Source organism: Petromyzon marinus, chromosome 21 (assembly GCF_048934315.1).
Source record: "Petromyzon marinus isolate PM22_M1 ecotype Great Lakes invasive population chromosome 21, UKy_Petmar_22M1.pri1.0, whole genome shotgun sequence".
Taxonomy (NCBI): domain Eukaryota; kingdom Metazoa; phylum Chordata; class Hyperoartia; order Petromyzontiformes; family Petromyzontidae; genus Petromyzon; species Petromyzon marinus.
In genome coordinates this window covers 5,066,980-5,081,532 of record NC_133687.1, presented here as the reverse complement: position 1 = coordinate 5,081,532, position 14,553 = coordinate 5,066,980, and the positions used below count along the sequence as shown (strand labels likewise).

The following is a 14,553-nucleotide window of genomic DNA, read 5'->3' as shown; positions in this document are numbered from 1 at the left end:
ATTGTGGATGTTGTGGAGATGGTTGTGATGGAGGTGGTTGTGATGGTGGTGGTTGATATATGGTGGAGGTGCTTGTGATGGTTGTCGTGGAGGTGGTTGTGATGGTGGTGGTGATAGTGGTGGTTGTGATTGTGGGTGTTGTGGAGGTGTTTGTGATGTTGGTTGTGATGGTGGTGATGGTTGTCGTGGAGGTGGTTGTGATGGTGGTTGTGATTGTGGTGGTTGTCGTGGAGGTGGTTGTCGTGGTGGTTGTGATTGTGGTTGTTGTCGTTGTGATAGTGCTGCCTGTGACTGTGGTGGTGCCTGTTGTGTAGGTGGCTGCGATGGTGGTGGCTGTGGTGGTTGTCGGCAAGTCACGTGAACATGCAGCTGCCCTGGGCTATCTCGCCAAGTTTCCACGACCACTTCAATCGCATCCATGGGCCAGCCCCGCCTCGGCCGACTGGGCCGCGTGGCCAAAATGCTGCTGAGCAGGAGACCGGCTGCTGCTGATTGCTCGTCCGCGTTTATCCCGTGCCAATAACCCTGGCTTACCAAAAGGCAGTACAGCAAACGCGGACCTCATATATTCCGTCCGTGTGGGATAAGAGTGTTACACCACCTCAACACTCGTGGGGTTTCTCCATGTGCTCTCGTTTCCTCCCCACACCTCAATGCTCATTAATCATATGTAGAGGATAGCAGAGCTTGGCGGAAATTGTTGGCGCTGGCTCCACAGCGAGTGGCCACTGCTGTCTTGGTTTCTCTACCCTGGCGCCTCCATAAGTCGTTCCCTCTCTACGAGATCGATGACCGGATACTGGGGCGCGTTACAAGTCGACGTTACATACGACATGCGCACTGAGAAAGGGAGACACGAAGCCATCATTTTAATACAATTCTCGTTTAATCACCCGGGACAGCATCACTTAACACGCAATAAGCACGTGTGTCGTGTGTGTGTGTGTGCAACGTGTGTGTGTGTGTTCACATATGCGTGAGCAGTGGATTTGATGCCACGTGCTTTCTTCCCCTACCCCCACACACGCGCGCATCTCACCACCCTCCTCTTCTCCTTTCACTGCGCAACTCTTAACGAGCGCACACACCGCCCTACTCACCGGGCCCCCGAAGCAGCTAACCTTCTCACCCGCTCACTCACCTGCCCCACCATTCACCTGCCAAGTCACCTGCCCGCCCGCTCACCTGCTTACCCACTCACCCGCCCGCTCCCTCACGGGTCCCGCTGGCCTTTACCCTGGTTGGACAGCGTTGCTCCCACCTCCTCGTGCGAATTGATGTGGTTGCCATAATTGTGGCGTTGACAAGCTGCGCTAGCACGACATACACGAGCCTAATTTAGGGTCTAGCGGCAGCAGCAGCGGTAGCAACAGCAGCAGCAATAGCAGCAGATGCCGTAACTTCTCACAGCCTCCAGTAGCCGCTCACGCAGCCCAGAGCAAGCAACGCGAGGTGTTGGTGCCAAAAGCTCACTGGATAATTATTCAAGTTCTACGGCCCCGGGTTAGAAACCAGTTAAGAGTTGAACGAAACCTCCCGAGACAAAGTCACGGAGAGAATACTGCAGGGGGTTCTGACACGGAAGAATACTTCCAGTTAGTACGGTTGGCTACGTACGGTGCGAAAGAAGTTAAACATTCATACACTGGCGGAGCCAGTGGTGGGGGGGTGGGGGGTGGCACGTGCCACTGTGTGTAATATTATTACGTGCCAGGAACTCTATGAGATGATAGGACAATAGTCCGAGTCCATAATTGTCGATAAGTAACGGCAAATCGGTTATATAAGTGGCTCACAGAATTGTGCGCAGTAGCGAATACAGGACACGACTTCCCTGAAGGCATCAACACCTTCAGCGAGCGCGTTGCCGATCACGCAATGCGGTTCGAACTCGACCCCTCGATCGATGGCTGCGTCATCGCCGCAACACGCGTCGAATAAAACGCAAGGGACAACTCCTTACCTACTAACAACTCCTTACTAACAACTCCTTACTTACTAACAACTCCTTACTTACTAACAACTCCTTACTTACTAACAACTCCTTACTCACTAACAACTCCTTACTTACTAACAACTCCTTACTTACTAACAACTCCTCTATCATTTCTCATTGCTGGAGGGTTCCCCCCCCCCCCACACCTGAAAATCCTGGCTCTGCCATTGCATCCATACGTACAAAATATTGAGGACCGCAGAGCTCTGGCGATTGTTGGTAGCGCCGGGCTCCTAACTGCTTGGCTGCTGCTGTTGCCGCCTTCCAGCTTTGCTGTGGCTCCTCATAAATTGTGAGAGATGCGATTTGCACGAACGATTCTATGTAAAACTAAACATCATTACTGTCGTAATAAGTGGAAGGGGAGCGGGGGGGGAGACAGCATAAGTCCAGGTGGGGATAGATCCGGCAGTAAAATATATCGAAGAGACAAGATTGAGGCCGAACGAAGCAGAATTACTGGCTCGAGAGAGAGAGAGAGAGACTGGTGAAAGGAATTATTTGGGTACCATTGCCACGAATGTACCGATGGAAGAGGCAGATGATGATCATCATGACCCCAGACACTGTGTCGAACTACATTTGCTCATACATATAGAGACACTCTATCTAAACTTATTCGAGGCGCGGAGTCACAAGGCCAAGGCCCTAAGTTATTTTAGGCGCAGGCCCCAACTCCCTGTCAGAAAAAAAAGAGAGTGGGGACCACTGCGGGTAGTTTGACATCATCGACTTTCCAGACATGTGTGGGAGGAACGGGTGTGGCAGTCGCAGACTCCAGGATTCAGTTTTCTACTCGTCTAAAAGAGCCTCGGCACCATTCTCGACCAGAATACTGTATGTCGTTTGATCGCCACGTGCAAAATGTCGTCAGGTCCTGCAATTTACATTTAAGGTCTTTCTGACACGTTCGACCCCTATTGAGTCATGACATAGCCAACGCGGTGGCGTGTAGCATGGTATCGACGAGGCTCGATTATTGCAACTCACCACTGTACTGGACGTCTACCAAAAGCATTACCAAGCTGCAGCGTGTACAAAATTCTTTGGCACGTGTCGCGACGTCTACTGCAAGATCTGACCATGTCTGTCCGGTGCTCGCTGAGCTGCATTGGCTCCTGATTGCTGAACGAAAACATTATAAGATCGCACTCATTACACACAAAGTACTTTGCCACAAATGAACCACAATACCTTGCTGGTCTCGTCAAGGAACGTAACCTATCACGCGAACTCCTGTCATCCTCGCAGCAGCTTTTGGCTGGCCATCGAACAAAGACGGTCACTGCATAACGCGCTTTCGGATGCGCTTCTGCGGCCGGCTAGAACGCTGTTCCGATATTAGGAAGCCACTGGAGATTTGCACTTTTAAATCATCTAGATTGAAAACTCCTTAACCTTGCCTTTAGTTTGAATTCGCATTGGCCAAGATGACGGATTTATCTTGAAAGTCATTTGATTTTAATTACGGTTTAACATTTGCACACAAGTGCATTATCGATACGTGTCGTGAATTTAACTCATTGAGAAATTAGTACGTCAATCGATTGGCTCCGCACCAAGGAGGCCCAGACCAAACCCACCCCGCCGCCGCACACTGTCTATGCAATTGCAGCCACAATGGGGATGCACGGCTGTGGGACTCAATGGTGATAATGGCGACGGCACTGGGACTTGCGTGCGGTCCACAGGGATGTATAATTACCCACAGAAAAGCAACGGTATCGGGGCACAGTGGCGACACTAGGAAAGCTAGAGTAGAATCTGCATGGGTGGGAAGCGAGCGGTGGCTTTTGGAAGCCGGCGCCGCTAGAGCCTTGCTAGGGGCCGCACTGGGGCCACGGCAGTTGCGGCCAAAGCTCAGCGGCCGCGTCCTGTTGTGGCGAAGAGCCACCGGCCGGTGCACCAAGCCTCCACATGCCCCTCCAAGTGGTGGGAGGAGGGGGGGGGTAGTCACACCTACAGACAAGGTGTTGCCGTCGTTAGCCATCAGTGACTGCCATTCTGGTAAGGGAAGGCGCCCGGTGGGGAGCTAGGCTGGGCCCCCGACGGGACAAAGTAGGGAGCCTCCCCCGGGTGCTTGGCGGTGGGGCTCGGCGGGGTGGTGTCCGTCACGGGCGTTGCCTTGTACTGGCCCGGCTGCGGGTACGGTGGCGCCATGGGGTTTGGCGCAAATGCGGGGGAGAACTGGGGCACCGCGTATGCCGCCGAGTAGGGCATCATTGCGCCCGCGGGGAACTGCGGCGCTGCGCTCATTGGGTACGAAATGGCGGGGGGGCCACCGACCGGGTACGTCATTAGGTGGCCTGGCATGAATGAGGGCATCGCTCCCTGCTGGAACTGCATCATGGCCGGATTGGCCATCATCATCATCATCATAGTGGACATCATCATCTGCCGGGCCGCCATCGCCGCCTGGGACGCAGCCTCTGGCGACATCATCATCATCGGCGCCATCGGCTCCGGGGACATGGGAGATCGCGGCGGTGTGCCGGGCGCGTGCGGTGCAAGCGCCGCGGACGGCGGTGGCACCGGCTCCGGTGTTGGCGGTGCCACTGCCGTCGTCTCCGGCTGGGCCACCGTCATTGTGTATGGAGCCATAAGTGGCGCCATCAGCTGTGACATCATCATGGCCTGTGAGGACGCATCCTGTGGCATCATCATGTACGGGTACTGCGGTGCCATGTGAGCCAGCGCCTGCTGTTGCATCAGCTGCTGTTGCATCAGCTGTTGTTGCGTAGGCTGTTGTTGCATCGGCTGTTGTTGTTGCATTAGCTGTTGTTGCGTAGGCTGTTGTTGCATCGGCTGTTGTTGTTGCATCGGCTGTTGTGCAATTGGCTGCGGTAGTTCCTGTTGCATCTGATGCATCGGTTGTGGAAACGGAGGCTCAGACTGTGGCTGTCTCTGCAGTTGCAAATTTAGCGGTTGTGGTGCTTGTGTTGGTTCTTGTGGCTGTCCCGTGTGCATTTGTTGTTGCTGCTGCACCACTGGTTGCTGGCGGTTAAGCTGTGGGTCCCTGTCCGGTTGTGCCTGCTTGCTGGCATTCGTCTGGCTCTGCTGTCTGTCTGATAGCTGCTGTGCTCTGGGTGGCTGCGTCTGCAGTTGAGGCGGTGGTTTGGGCGGCTGCGCCACGGCCGGTGGCCGCGTAGTTGCTTGTACTTGAGCTTGGGTTCTCCTCTGCCACAGCAGGGATTTATCTGGTGCCTGTGCTGTCTGCTCTTGCTTCTGATCTGGTGGTTTTTGCGACTGCGTCATCTTCTGTGGGCCCGGCTTGTGCTGTGCTTTAGACAGCAGCGAGGATGGCGGCTGAACCTTGGCCTGTTGCTGCTGCTTTTGCTGCTGCTGCTGCTGCGGCTGCGGCGTATCTAGCTTCATCGGAAGCTCCTGCTGAGCCTCCTGCTGCTTGGGTCGGCGAGGTGACATGGTGAAGTAGCCGTCGCTGGCATCCTCTCCTCTAGCCCCCTCGGGCCCACGTGTGACATCCCGCCCTCCGCTCTTCTCCTCATTCCCTGCTGTTGCGGCTGCCTCGCCCGTCACCCCGGAGGTCCCGGAAATGGTCTTGGCCTTTGCCGAAGGCGGCAGCACGGAACGAAAACTGGGTGGCCGCGAATGGGCCTGGTCCCGCGGCCAGGCCACTGGCTCCCCTGGTGATGGCGTTCCCGCGGACAGCGATCGGGCCAGGCGCGCCCGCCCGCCCGCGTGACCAGTTATGGCCTCGCCCGCTGGGGCCTTGGCAGGCGCCGTCTTCTCGGCAGCCGATACGGGAAGGGGCATGGAGGTGTGGGACGATGCGGAGGAGTAGTTTGGCCCAGACGTGGGCCCAGGGGGTGGCACTTTGGCGCTGGGTTCTCGCCGAGATGGTTCGGAGCCAGAGCTGGGAGACGTGGGTGCCGTGGAGGAGGCGGCAGTGCTCACAGGGCCCGGTCCACGCGTCTTCAGCGCCAACTTCGTCTCGAGCGCCCGCACGGCTTCGTTGAGCTTGCCGAGCGCTGCACGGCGGTTCTCGCGCTCCTGCTGCCGTTCCCTCTCCCATTCCTTTGCTCGCTCACGTTCCCGCTCCCTCTGCTGCTCCTGATGTCTTTCCATCTCCCTCTCCTTTTTCATCTGTTCTTGCGCTTTCCTCCTTTGCTTCTCCTTCTGCTTCTCTCGTTCTTTCTGCTTCTCCTTCTCCTGTTCACGCTCCCGTGCTCTCATATTGGGGAGGCAGTCTAGGGACACAGCCCTCCGCGCATGCACATTATCTTCTCTCTCTCTGCCCCTGCCCCTCTCCCTGCCCCTCTCGCGGCCCCTGTCCTCATTGCCCTTCTCCTTGTCCCCGAGATTCGGCGTCAGAAGGCGCGCTATGTCCTGGGCCCAGCCCTGGGCCCTGTTGCCAACCCTCATATCCCCGGCCGCCGACAATGATGCCGAGGCCCTTGTGCTGCTCGCACTGCGTCTTTTCCTCCTCTTGGACCCGAACGAGCCCCCAAATTGTTCCACGCCGGGGCGGACTCCCGCTTCCGTGGTTGTCCACGCGTCACCACTCTCGTCCCCTTCCACATCCATGTGAGTGCCCCCCGGCGTGGGCATCATGTCCCAGCTGCTGACAGCGACCGCTCCAAGCGCCATTGCCTCCGCGAGCCGAACCTCCAGCTCCGCGTCGCTGGTCATGGTGGCCACCTCCTCGTCAAACACCGGCTCCTGGGAGTCACAGTGCCTGGCTGGGGCAGCTCCGCCAGGGCCCACGCTCCCGTCTTCACATGCCTCGAAAACCTCTTCATCGGTGTCCAAGTAAATCTTCCAGTGGTCCATGTCGGACGGAGTGATTTTTCCAGCGGCTGGGGCGAGCGTGCCGGTCAGCAGGGGGTGGGTAGAGCTTCCTGGATCCAGTGGACCTATGGTCTCCGCAGGCCCAGTGCTCCGTGAGTCGGCGCCCTCACTTAGGCTCCGCTCCAGGCGCATGTGCCTCCCGATGACATTGCTCAGGTGGCTGCTTGCTCGCGCTACCTCCTCCACCTCGGCCTCCACTTTGGTTTCGCCCTCTTTCTCCCTGCCCCTGCCGCCCCCCGACACGGACGCCCCCCCCTTTGTTTCGCTCCATTGCGTCTTGGGCAGCGGTTTCACCGCCCCGGTGTCGAGCGCCCTCTTGTCGGGGCCGCAGGAAGAGCCAGCGCCCGAGTGTGGACTCCCGCCGGCGGCGCCACCGCCACGAACCATACCACTCAGGCCTGGCGGCAATTCCGTCTCCTCCACCGCCGTACGCGGTGGTGCTGGCATGCGGGGGCCGCTGTCCGATGATCGACGAGCACCGATTGAGCGTGAGATGGCGGGCTGCTCTGTGCTGCAACTCAGCGGCCGTGCTGCCTTGAGCCTCATGTCCGCCGCCCCCCCCTCGCTCCACCGACGCCCCCATGACTCTCCCACCCTCTCCCGCGTCACGCCCTCATTATTGCCGCTGGTTTCCTCCACCACTGACGCCCGATTTGCACTGGCTGACCCCTTGATTTTGTCCAGCACAGGGCTCTGCTCAGTCGAAATGCCGCCGCCCCCTGCAACCCCGAGTGCCTCCTCGGGGTCTTTGGAGTCATCGGGCGGGCTCTCGGCTCGGCACAGCAAGCGGAACCCAGCCACCATGTATCGCACGGGGCCTCCACCACCGCCACCGCGGCCTCCACCGCGCCCTCGACCACGGCCTCCACCACGGCTTCCACCTCGGCCACTGCTGCTGCCGCCACTGCCACCCTCGACGCCAAGCTGAGCCCCGTGAGATGGACTGCCTGCGGGGTGTGACCCGGAATGCGTGTCGACGGTTGAGACAGTGGGTGCGCTGGTGTGCGCACCAACCACGCTGCCTGATGTCTGCTTGGATATGCCGTTGGTAAAGGTGTGTGTGGCAGCTTTTGGTGTGCCGGTGTTTGTGCCGGCGTGTGTGATGCCGGCGTGTTTACTGGCGTTTGAGACGATGGCGTCTGCTCCAGTGGAACTGCCCGACGGTTGCTGCCTGTGCATGGCATTTGTAAAGTTGGGTGTGGTAGCATTAGGCGTGCTGCCATTTGAAACGGTGTGTGTGATGGAACGGGAGCTGGCACGTGTGCTGGTGTGTACGCTAGTCGTGCTGCCTGACGTCTGCTGCTTGAAAGTTCTGTTCGTAACAGTGGGCGCAGTGTAGTGCGGGTTGCTGGCTTGTGTGGCTGGGGAGTGCGCTTTGGCGAGTGGCGATGTGGAGCTGCTGTGGGTGGCTGCGAGTGCTGCGTGGGAGGTGGGAATGGCTGCGTTTCTGGTGCCGGTGGTGGGAACGCTGGCCGGACCCCCCTCCTCCTTCTTGCCAAGTGTGGTACTCATGGTGTGCGGGCTGTGTTTTGTATTACCGGCCATGGTGGGACCCCCCGTGTTGTTCCTGGGTGCGGCGTGCAGCACCAGCGGGCCCTGGTGTGCGCTGTGTGCGCCAGCAGCAGGAGACGTGCCGTGGTGCGGGATGGTGGGGTTCGTGGAGTTGTGTGAGCCGGCAGTGTGAGCGGTGTTCTTCTGTGAGCCGGTGCTGTGCGTGAAGCCATTCTGTGGGTCAGTGGTGTGTGCGGTGCTCTGGTACGAGCCGGCAGTGTGTGTGGTGCTGTGGTGCGCTATCTTGATCGCCGTGTGCACAGACTTGGTCGTGGTGGTGGTGGTGGCGGTGTGCAGTTTGGCAGACTGCTGCTGGGTCGTGCTGGTAGTGGTGGTGGTGCGGTGTGCGGATTGTTGCTGGCCGGTGTGCGACATCAGCAGGGCGGTGCTGGCACGCGCCGCGGCATGCTGAGTCTTCCTCCAAATGCCCAACTCCACGTACGTCGGCCATTTGTCGGGTTCCTGGCCTGGCGTGGTCAGGGCCTTCCCGCCGAAAGTGACGTCGCACGGGGTGGGCGTGGCAGCCTCGTCAGCATCGTAGGTGGCGACGTCACAGGGTGTGGGTGTGGTCTCGTCGCCGCAGGAGGAGATGGGCGTGGTGATGCGCTTGAAGGTTCGTGACGTGAGGTTGCGCACCTCGTTGTCGGCCTCATCCAATCCCGAGCCCCCGTCGCTCGAAGCGTCGCTCACATCGCCCAGGGTGGCAACGCCTGCCATGGCAGCTGCTTGAGAAGGAGGGGGGGGGGGGGGGTTAAAGGAACGGGGTTAGGGGTCAGGAAACCAAATACTTCACTCTTTTACCTCTCATGGATACACGTGCAGAAAACAATAGATTATCAAGAAAATAATTGTGTCTCGAGATAATAATACAGCATTATATCAACAATAGAATCCCAAGATGACAATATAATCTATAAAAAAAACAATAGCATATCAAGACAGTAGAATATCAAGAAGACAATAAAATCTAAGGTCAACAATAGAATTTCAGCAAGACAACAATAGGATGCACGAAATGAAACTAACTGCGAAAAAATCTGAGGAAGCACGGACCTCTCGTTACCGCCAAGGCGACCAGATCGACCCTCCATGAACCCAATCTGGGGTCGGCAGGGCGAGATAATTGGACTAAGTGGGGTCAACAGGAGAGCCCTTGTAAATGCTGCGGTGGAGGTCCTGCCGAGGTTGCCAATGGCTCTGGTTCGGCCAAGAAACCCGTGGTGGCTGCAATCATCAACCACTCCGGGCCGGCGAACGCTCTCGCCGCTGCGCATGCCGTGATTGGGACGTCACAGATGGGGACCCACGGCGCAGGGCCCTGTGGCCACGATAACCTCACAAAGTACCAAACCGTGAACTGCTGCATTGTTCTACTAGGCCCGCTTTCCGGCGGACCGGATGATATTAGTCACGCTACTCCTGAAGCTTTTTTCGAGAGTGGCTCACAAACTTCAGCCTGGACGTGTAGTTTACACAAACTTGCCACGCGCTAAAAATTTCAGGACAAGAATAGGTGTCTAAGAGAATAGAATCTCAAGAAATGAGAGAATCCCAAGAAAACAATATAATCACTAGACAATGACATCTCAAGATAACAAAATAATCTAAGAAAAAATTAATCCTTAAAACGAGTAAATCTCAAGGCAATAGAATTTCAAAACAATGGAATCCCAAGACAACGAACTAAACTATAAACTATTTTTTTTTACCAGGTAAGACCTACTGAGCTGTATAGCTCTTTTTCAGAAGCGGCCTGGCCACAAATGATAGTTCACGAAGTGGCTTATCACGTGGATATTTATAGCAGGCAAAATAATCTAAACGCATTTTCTAAATGTCGAGACAAAAAACACAGAGAACCCGGAGAAAAATCCACATGACCACGGTTAGAGAGCGAGAGAACACGCAAACTCCCAATGTACAGGCGTTTTTCCGAGAATCGAACCCACGACCTCTCATGTATACCATTCGAGGTAGTTAACGTCACACCACCGTGGCGCCCCAAGAGACGCTCGGGATAACAATAGCATGCCAAGACAATAGAATCCCAAGAAAACAATGTAAGCTCGAGCAATCGAGTCTCACGGTGGTGGATGCAATTGTAATTGTCTGCACAGACAATTACAATTGCATCCACCGCCATCATCATTGTCGCTACGAAAGACAAATATTACCCGTATAGCCTCAAACAGACTGTTGGGGCAAGTGCGGTTAGAGAGTAGCACCTACGAAGAAGGTTGGCACGGTACACGAGGAGGTGAGGTGGCCGGCAACACCCCTGGCCGCCTTTGTCTCTCCAAAGTGGCGGTGTTTACACACACCACTCCATGTACTCATTTGAGGCTGAGCCGACCTGGGAAAAGCCCAGGACCGTGTAAAGATACTCGCCACCATTATCACCACCACCACCACCATGCGGTTCTCTCCCGCGACCTCAAACATTTCCAGGAAGGTCCTCACTGGAAAGCATTTCTGGGAAACAGGAGCCGTCTCTCTCCCCCTCGCACGAACTTGAACCGCCCTTGAACTCCGGGAGAATGAGGCTGCACTCATTACACGCAAAGTGCTTGCCACAGATGAACCACAATTTCCTCACTGATCTCGTCAAGGAGCACAAACCATCACGCGAACTCCACTCGCAGCAGCGGTGGCTTTTGGCTGGTCATCGAACAAAGATGGTCACCGCATCGCGCGCTTTCAGATGTGCTTTTGCAGCCGTCTGGAACGCTCTTCCTTCAAATTTGAGGAAGCCATTGGAGCTATGAAATCTCGATTGAAAACTAATTTCCTTAGAACTGCTTTTTGTGTTAAGTTTGTCGTCCGTCCCCGCACCTTTGATTAGCATGTTTGGCTACGTACGGTGCAAAAAAAAGTTCAACATACATACATCCCATTCACTCTGGTAGCCCTGCCTCGTTTTGTTCTGCCTCATTTGTATTATTCTGTTTACTTTGTATTATTCTGCCTACTTTCTATTGTTCCATCTCGATTCTATTGTTCTGTTCCGATTTTATTGTTCTGTCCCGATTGTATTGTCTCTGGATTGTATTGTTATGTCTCTATTGTATTGTATATGGATTGTATTCTTATGTCTCTATTGTATTGTCTGTCTCTATTGTAGTATTTTCCGTTAGCATTGTTCTGTCTCGTTTGTTTAACACACGCACACTTGCCTACGTTTACCTGACACAGAGAGGACTCGCGTAGTAGTAGCAGCAACACAATCACACTCAAACACCCACACTTATAGTCATACACACATTATTACAATTATACACGCTGAAACACACACGTGTAGCTGCTATTATAAACACATACGTGTAGCTGCTGTGACACACACACACACACGTGTAGCTGCTGTGACACACACACACACGTGTACCTGCTGTGACACACACACACGTGTAGCTGCTGTCACACACGCGTGTACCAGCTGTCACACACACACGTGTACCAGCTGTCAGTCACACACGTGTACCTGCTGTGACACACGTGTACCTGCTGTGACACACGTGTACCAGCTGTAACACACACACACACACGTGTACCTGCTGTCACACACACACACACGTGTACCTGCTGTCACACACACACACACGTATAGAGGCTGTGACACACACACACGTGTAGCTGCTGTGACATACACACACTTGTACCTACTTTGACACACACACACGTGTAGCTGATGTGACACACACACATGTTCCTGCTGTGACAAACACACACACGTGTACCTGCTGTCACACACACACACACGTGTACCAGCTGTGACACAAACACACACACGGGTAGCTGCTGTGACACACACACGTGTACCAGCTGTGACATACACACACACGTGTACCAGCTGTCAGTCACACACGTGTACCTGCTGTGACACACACGTGTACCAGCTGCCACACACACACACGTGTACCAGCTGTCAGTCACACACGTGTACCTGCTGTGACACACACACGTGTACCAGCTGTGACACTTACACACGTGTACCTGCTGTGACACACACACACGTGTACCAGCTGTGACACACACACGTGTAGCTGCTGTGACACACACACACACACGTGTACCAGCTGTGACACACACACACGTGTACTAGCTTTGACACTTACACACGTGTACCTGCTGTGACACACACACGTGTACCAGCTGTGACACACACACACACGTGTACCTGCTTTGACACACACACACACACGTGTAGCTGATGTGACACACACACACACGTGTAGCTGCTGTGACACACACACACGTGTACCTGCTGTGACACACACACACACACGTGTACCAGCTGTGACACACACACACGTGTACCTGCTGTGACACACACACACGTGTACCTGCTGTGACACACACACACGTGTACCTGCTGTGACACACACACACACGTGTACCTGCTGTGACACACACACACGTGTACCTGCTGTGACACACACACACGTGTAGCTGCTGTGACACACACACACGTGTAGCTGATGTGACACACACACACGTGTAGCTGCTGTGACACACACACACGTGTACCTGCTTTGACACACACACACGTGTAGCTGATGTGACACACACACGTGTAGCTGCTGTGACACACACACACGTGTAGCTGTGACACACACACGTGTACCTGCTGTGACACACACACACACACGTGTACCTGCTTTGACACACACACACGTGTAGCTGATGTGACACACACACACACACACACGTGTAGCTGCTGTGACACACACACGTGTAGCTGTGACACACACACACGTGTAGCTGATGTGACACACACACACACGTGTAGCTGCTGTGACACACACACGTGTACCTGATGTGACACACACACACGTGTAGCTGCTGTGACACACACACACGTGTAGCTGCTGTCAGCCACACACACACACACACGTGTACCTACTGTGACACACACACACACGTGTAGCTGTGACACACACGTGTACCTGCTGTGACACACACACACGTGTACCTGCTGTGACACACACACACACACGTGTACCTGCTGTGACACACACACACACGTGTACCTGCTGTGACACACACACGTGTAGCTGCTGTGACACACACACGTGTACCTGCTGTGACACACACACACGTGTACTTGCTGTGACACACACACGTGTAGCTGCTGTGACACACACACGTGTACCTGCTATCACACACGTGTAGCTGCTGTCAGTCACACACACACACACGTGTACCTGCTGTGACACACACACACACGTGTAGCTGTGACACACACACGTGTACCTGCTGTGACACACACACTAACGTGTACCTGCTGTGACACACACACACGTGTAGCTGCTGTGACACACACACGTGTACCTGCTGTGACACACACACACGTGTACCAGCTGTGACACACACACACATGTACCTGCTGTGACACACACACACACGTGTACCTGCTGTGACACACACACACACGTGTACCTGCTGTGACACACACGTGTACCTGCTGTGACACACACACACCCCACTCACTCTCACGCGGCGGCGCTGCTGGGAGTGGAGTCCGCGTGTTGCTGCGATCGGAGCCGCAGTGGTTTGGGTCGGCGGCAGGAGGGGGTTTTAGGGGGCGAGTCTGGGGGCGGGGGGCGCATGGGATCGCACAAGATAGGGGCAAAGATCCCCCGTATAGCCCACACAAGGCTGTCGGGGCAAGTGCGCGATTAGCACGAGGAAGCGGTGTGGCCGGAACCACGCCCGGCCGCTTTTGTCTCCCCTGTGTGTGAGACTGTGTGAGTCTTTGTGTGTGTGTGTGAACGCACACCGCGTCAGGTACTCACTTAAGGCCGAGTCGACCTAGAGGGGACGCCCACGACTGGGTCAAATATTCATCACTGATGCAGGTCGTGAGTGGAAAATGGAACTCTGATCGCCGGTTTCGGAGCAAAGTTGCGCTAACTACCCACGGTGCCGCCACACGCAGACACAAAGACAAAGATTCGCCATATAGTTTACACAGGCCGTTATGGCAAGTGCTGTTAGCGACACGGCACACGATGGGGTGGGTGGCCAGCACCACGCGCGGCCGTCTTTGTCTCCTTCGTGGCGATGTTTAAACACCGCGCCAGGTACTCATTCGAGGCTGAGTCGACCTAGGGGAGGCCCGGGACCGGTTCAGATGATCGTCACTGGGTGTTGGCCGTGAGCGGGAATCGAACCGGGGTCGCCAGGTTCATAGCGCAGCG

The 14,553-nt window shown here is 55.5% G+C and overlaps 1 protein-coding gene across 1 annotated transcript; it reads right to left on the bottom strand.

Moving 5' to 3' along the window:
• Window positions 1–867: 867 nt before the first annotated feature.
• On the bottom strand, window positions 868–13,951 carry LOC142925549 (uncharacterized). Its single transcript, XM_076068445.1, has 2 exons — window positions 13,844–13,951; window positions 868–9,078 (listed from the first exon to the last, which is right to left on the bottom strand). The coding sequence occupies exon 2, from the start codon at window positions 9,071–9,073 to the stop codon at window positions 3,986–3,988; it is 5,088 nt and encodes a 1,695-aa protein (XP_075924560.1). The 5' UTR covers window positions 9,074–9,078; window positions 13,844–13,951; the 3' UTR covers window positions 868–3,985.
• Between the last annotated feature and the right edge of the window lie 602 nt (window positions 13,952–14,553).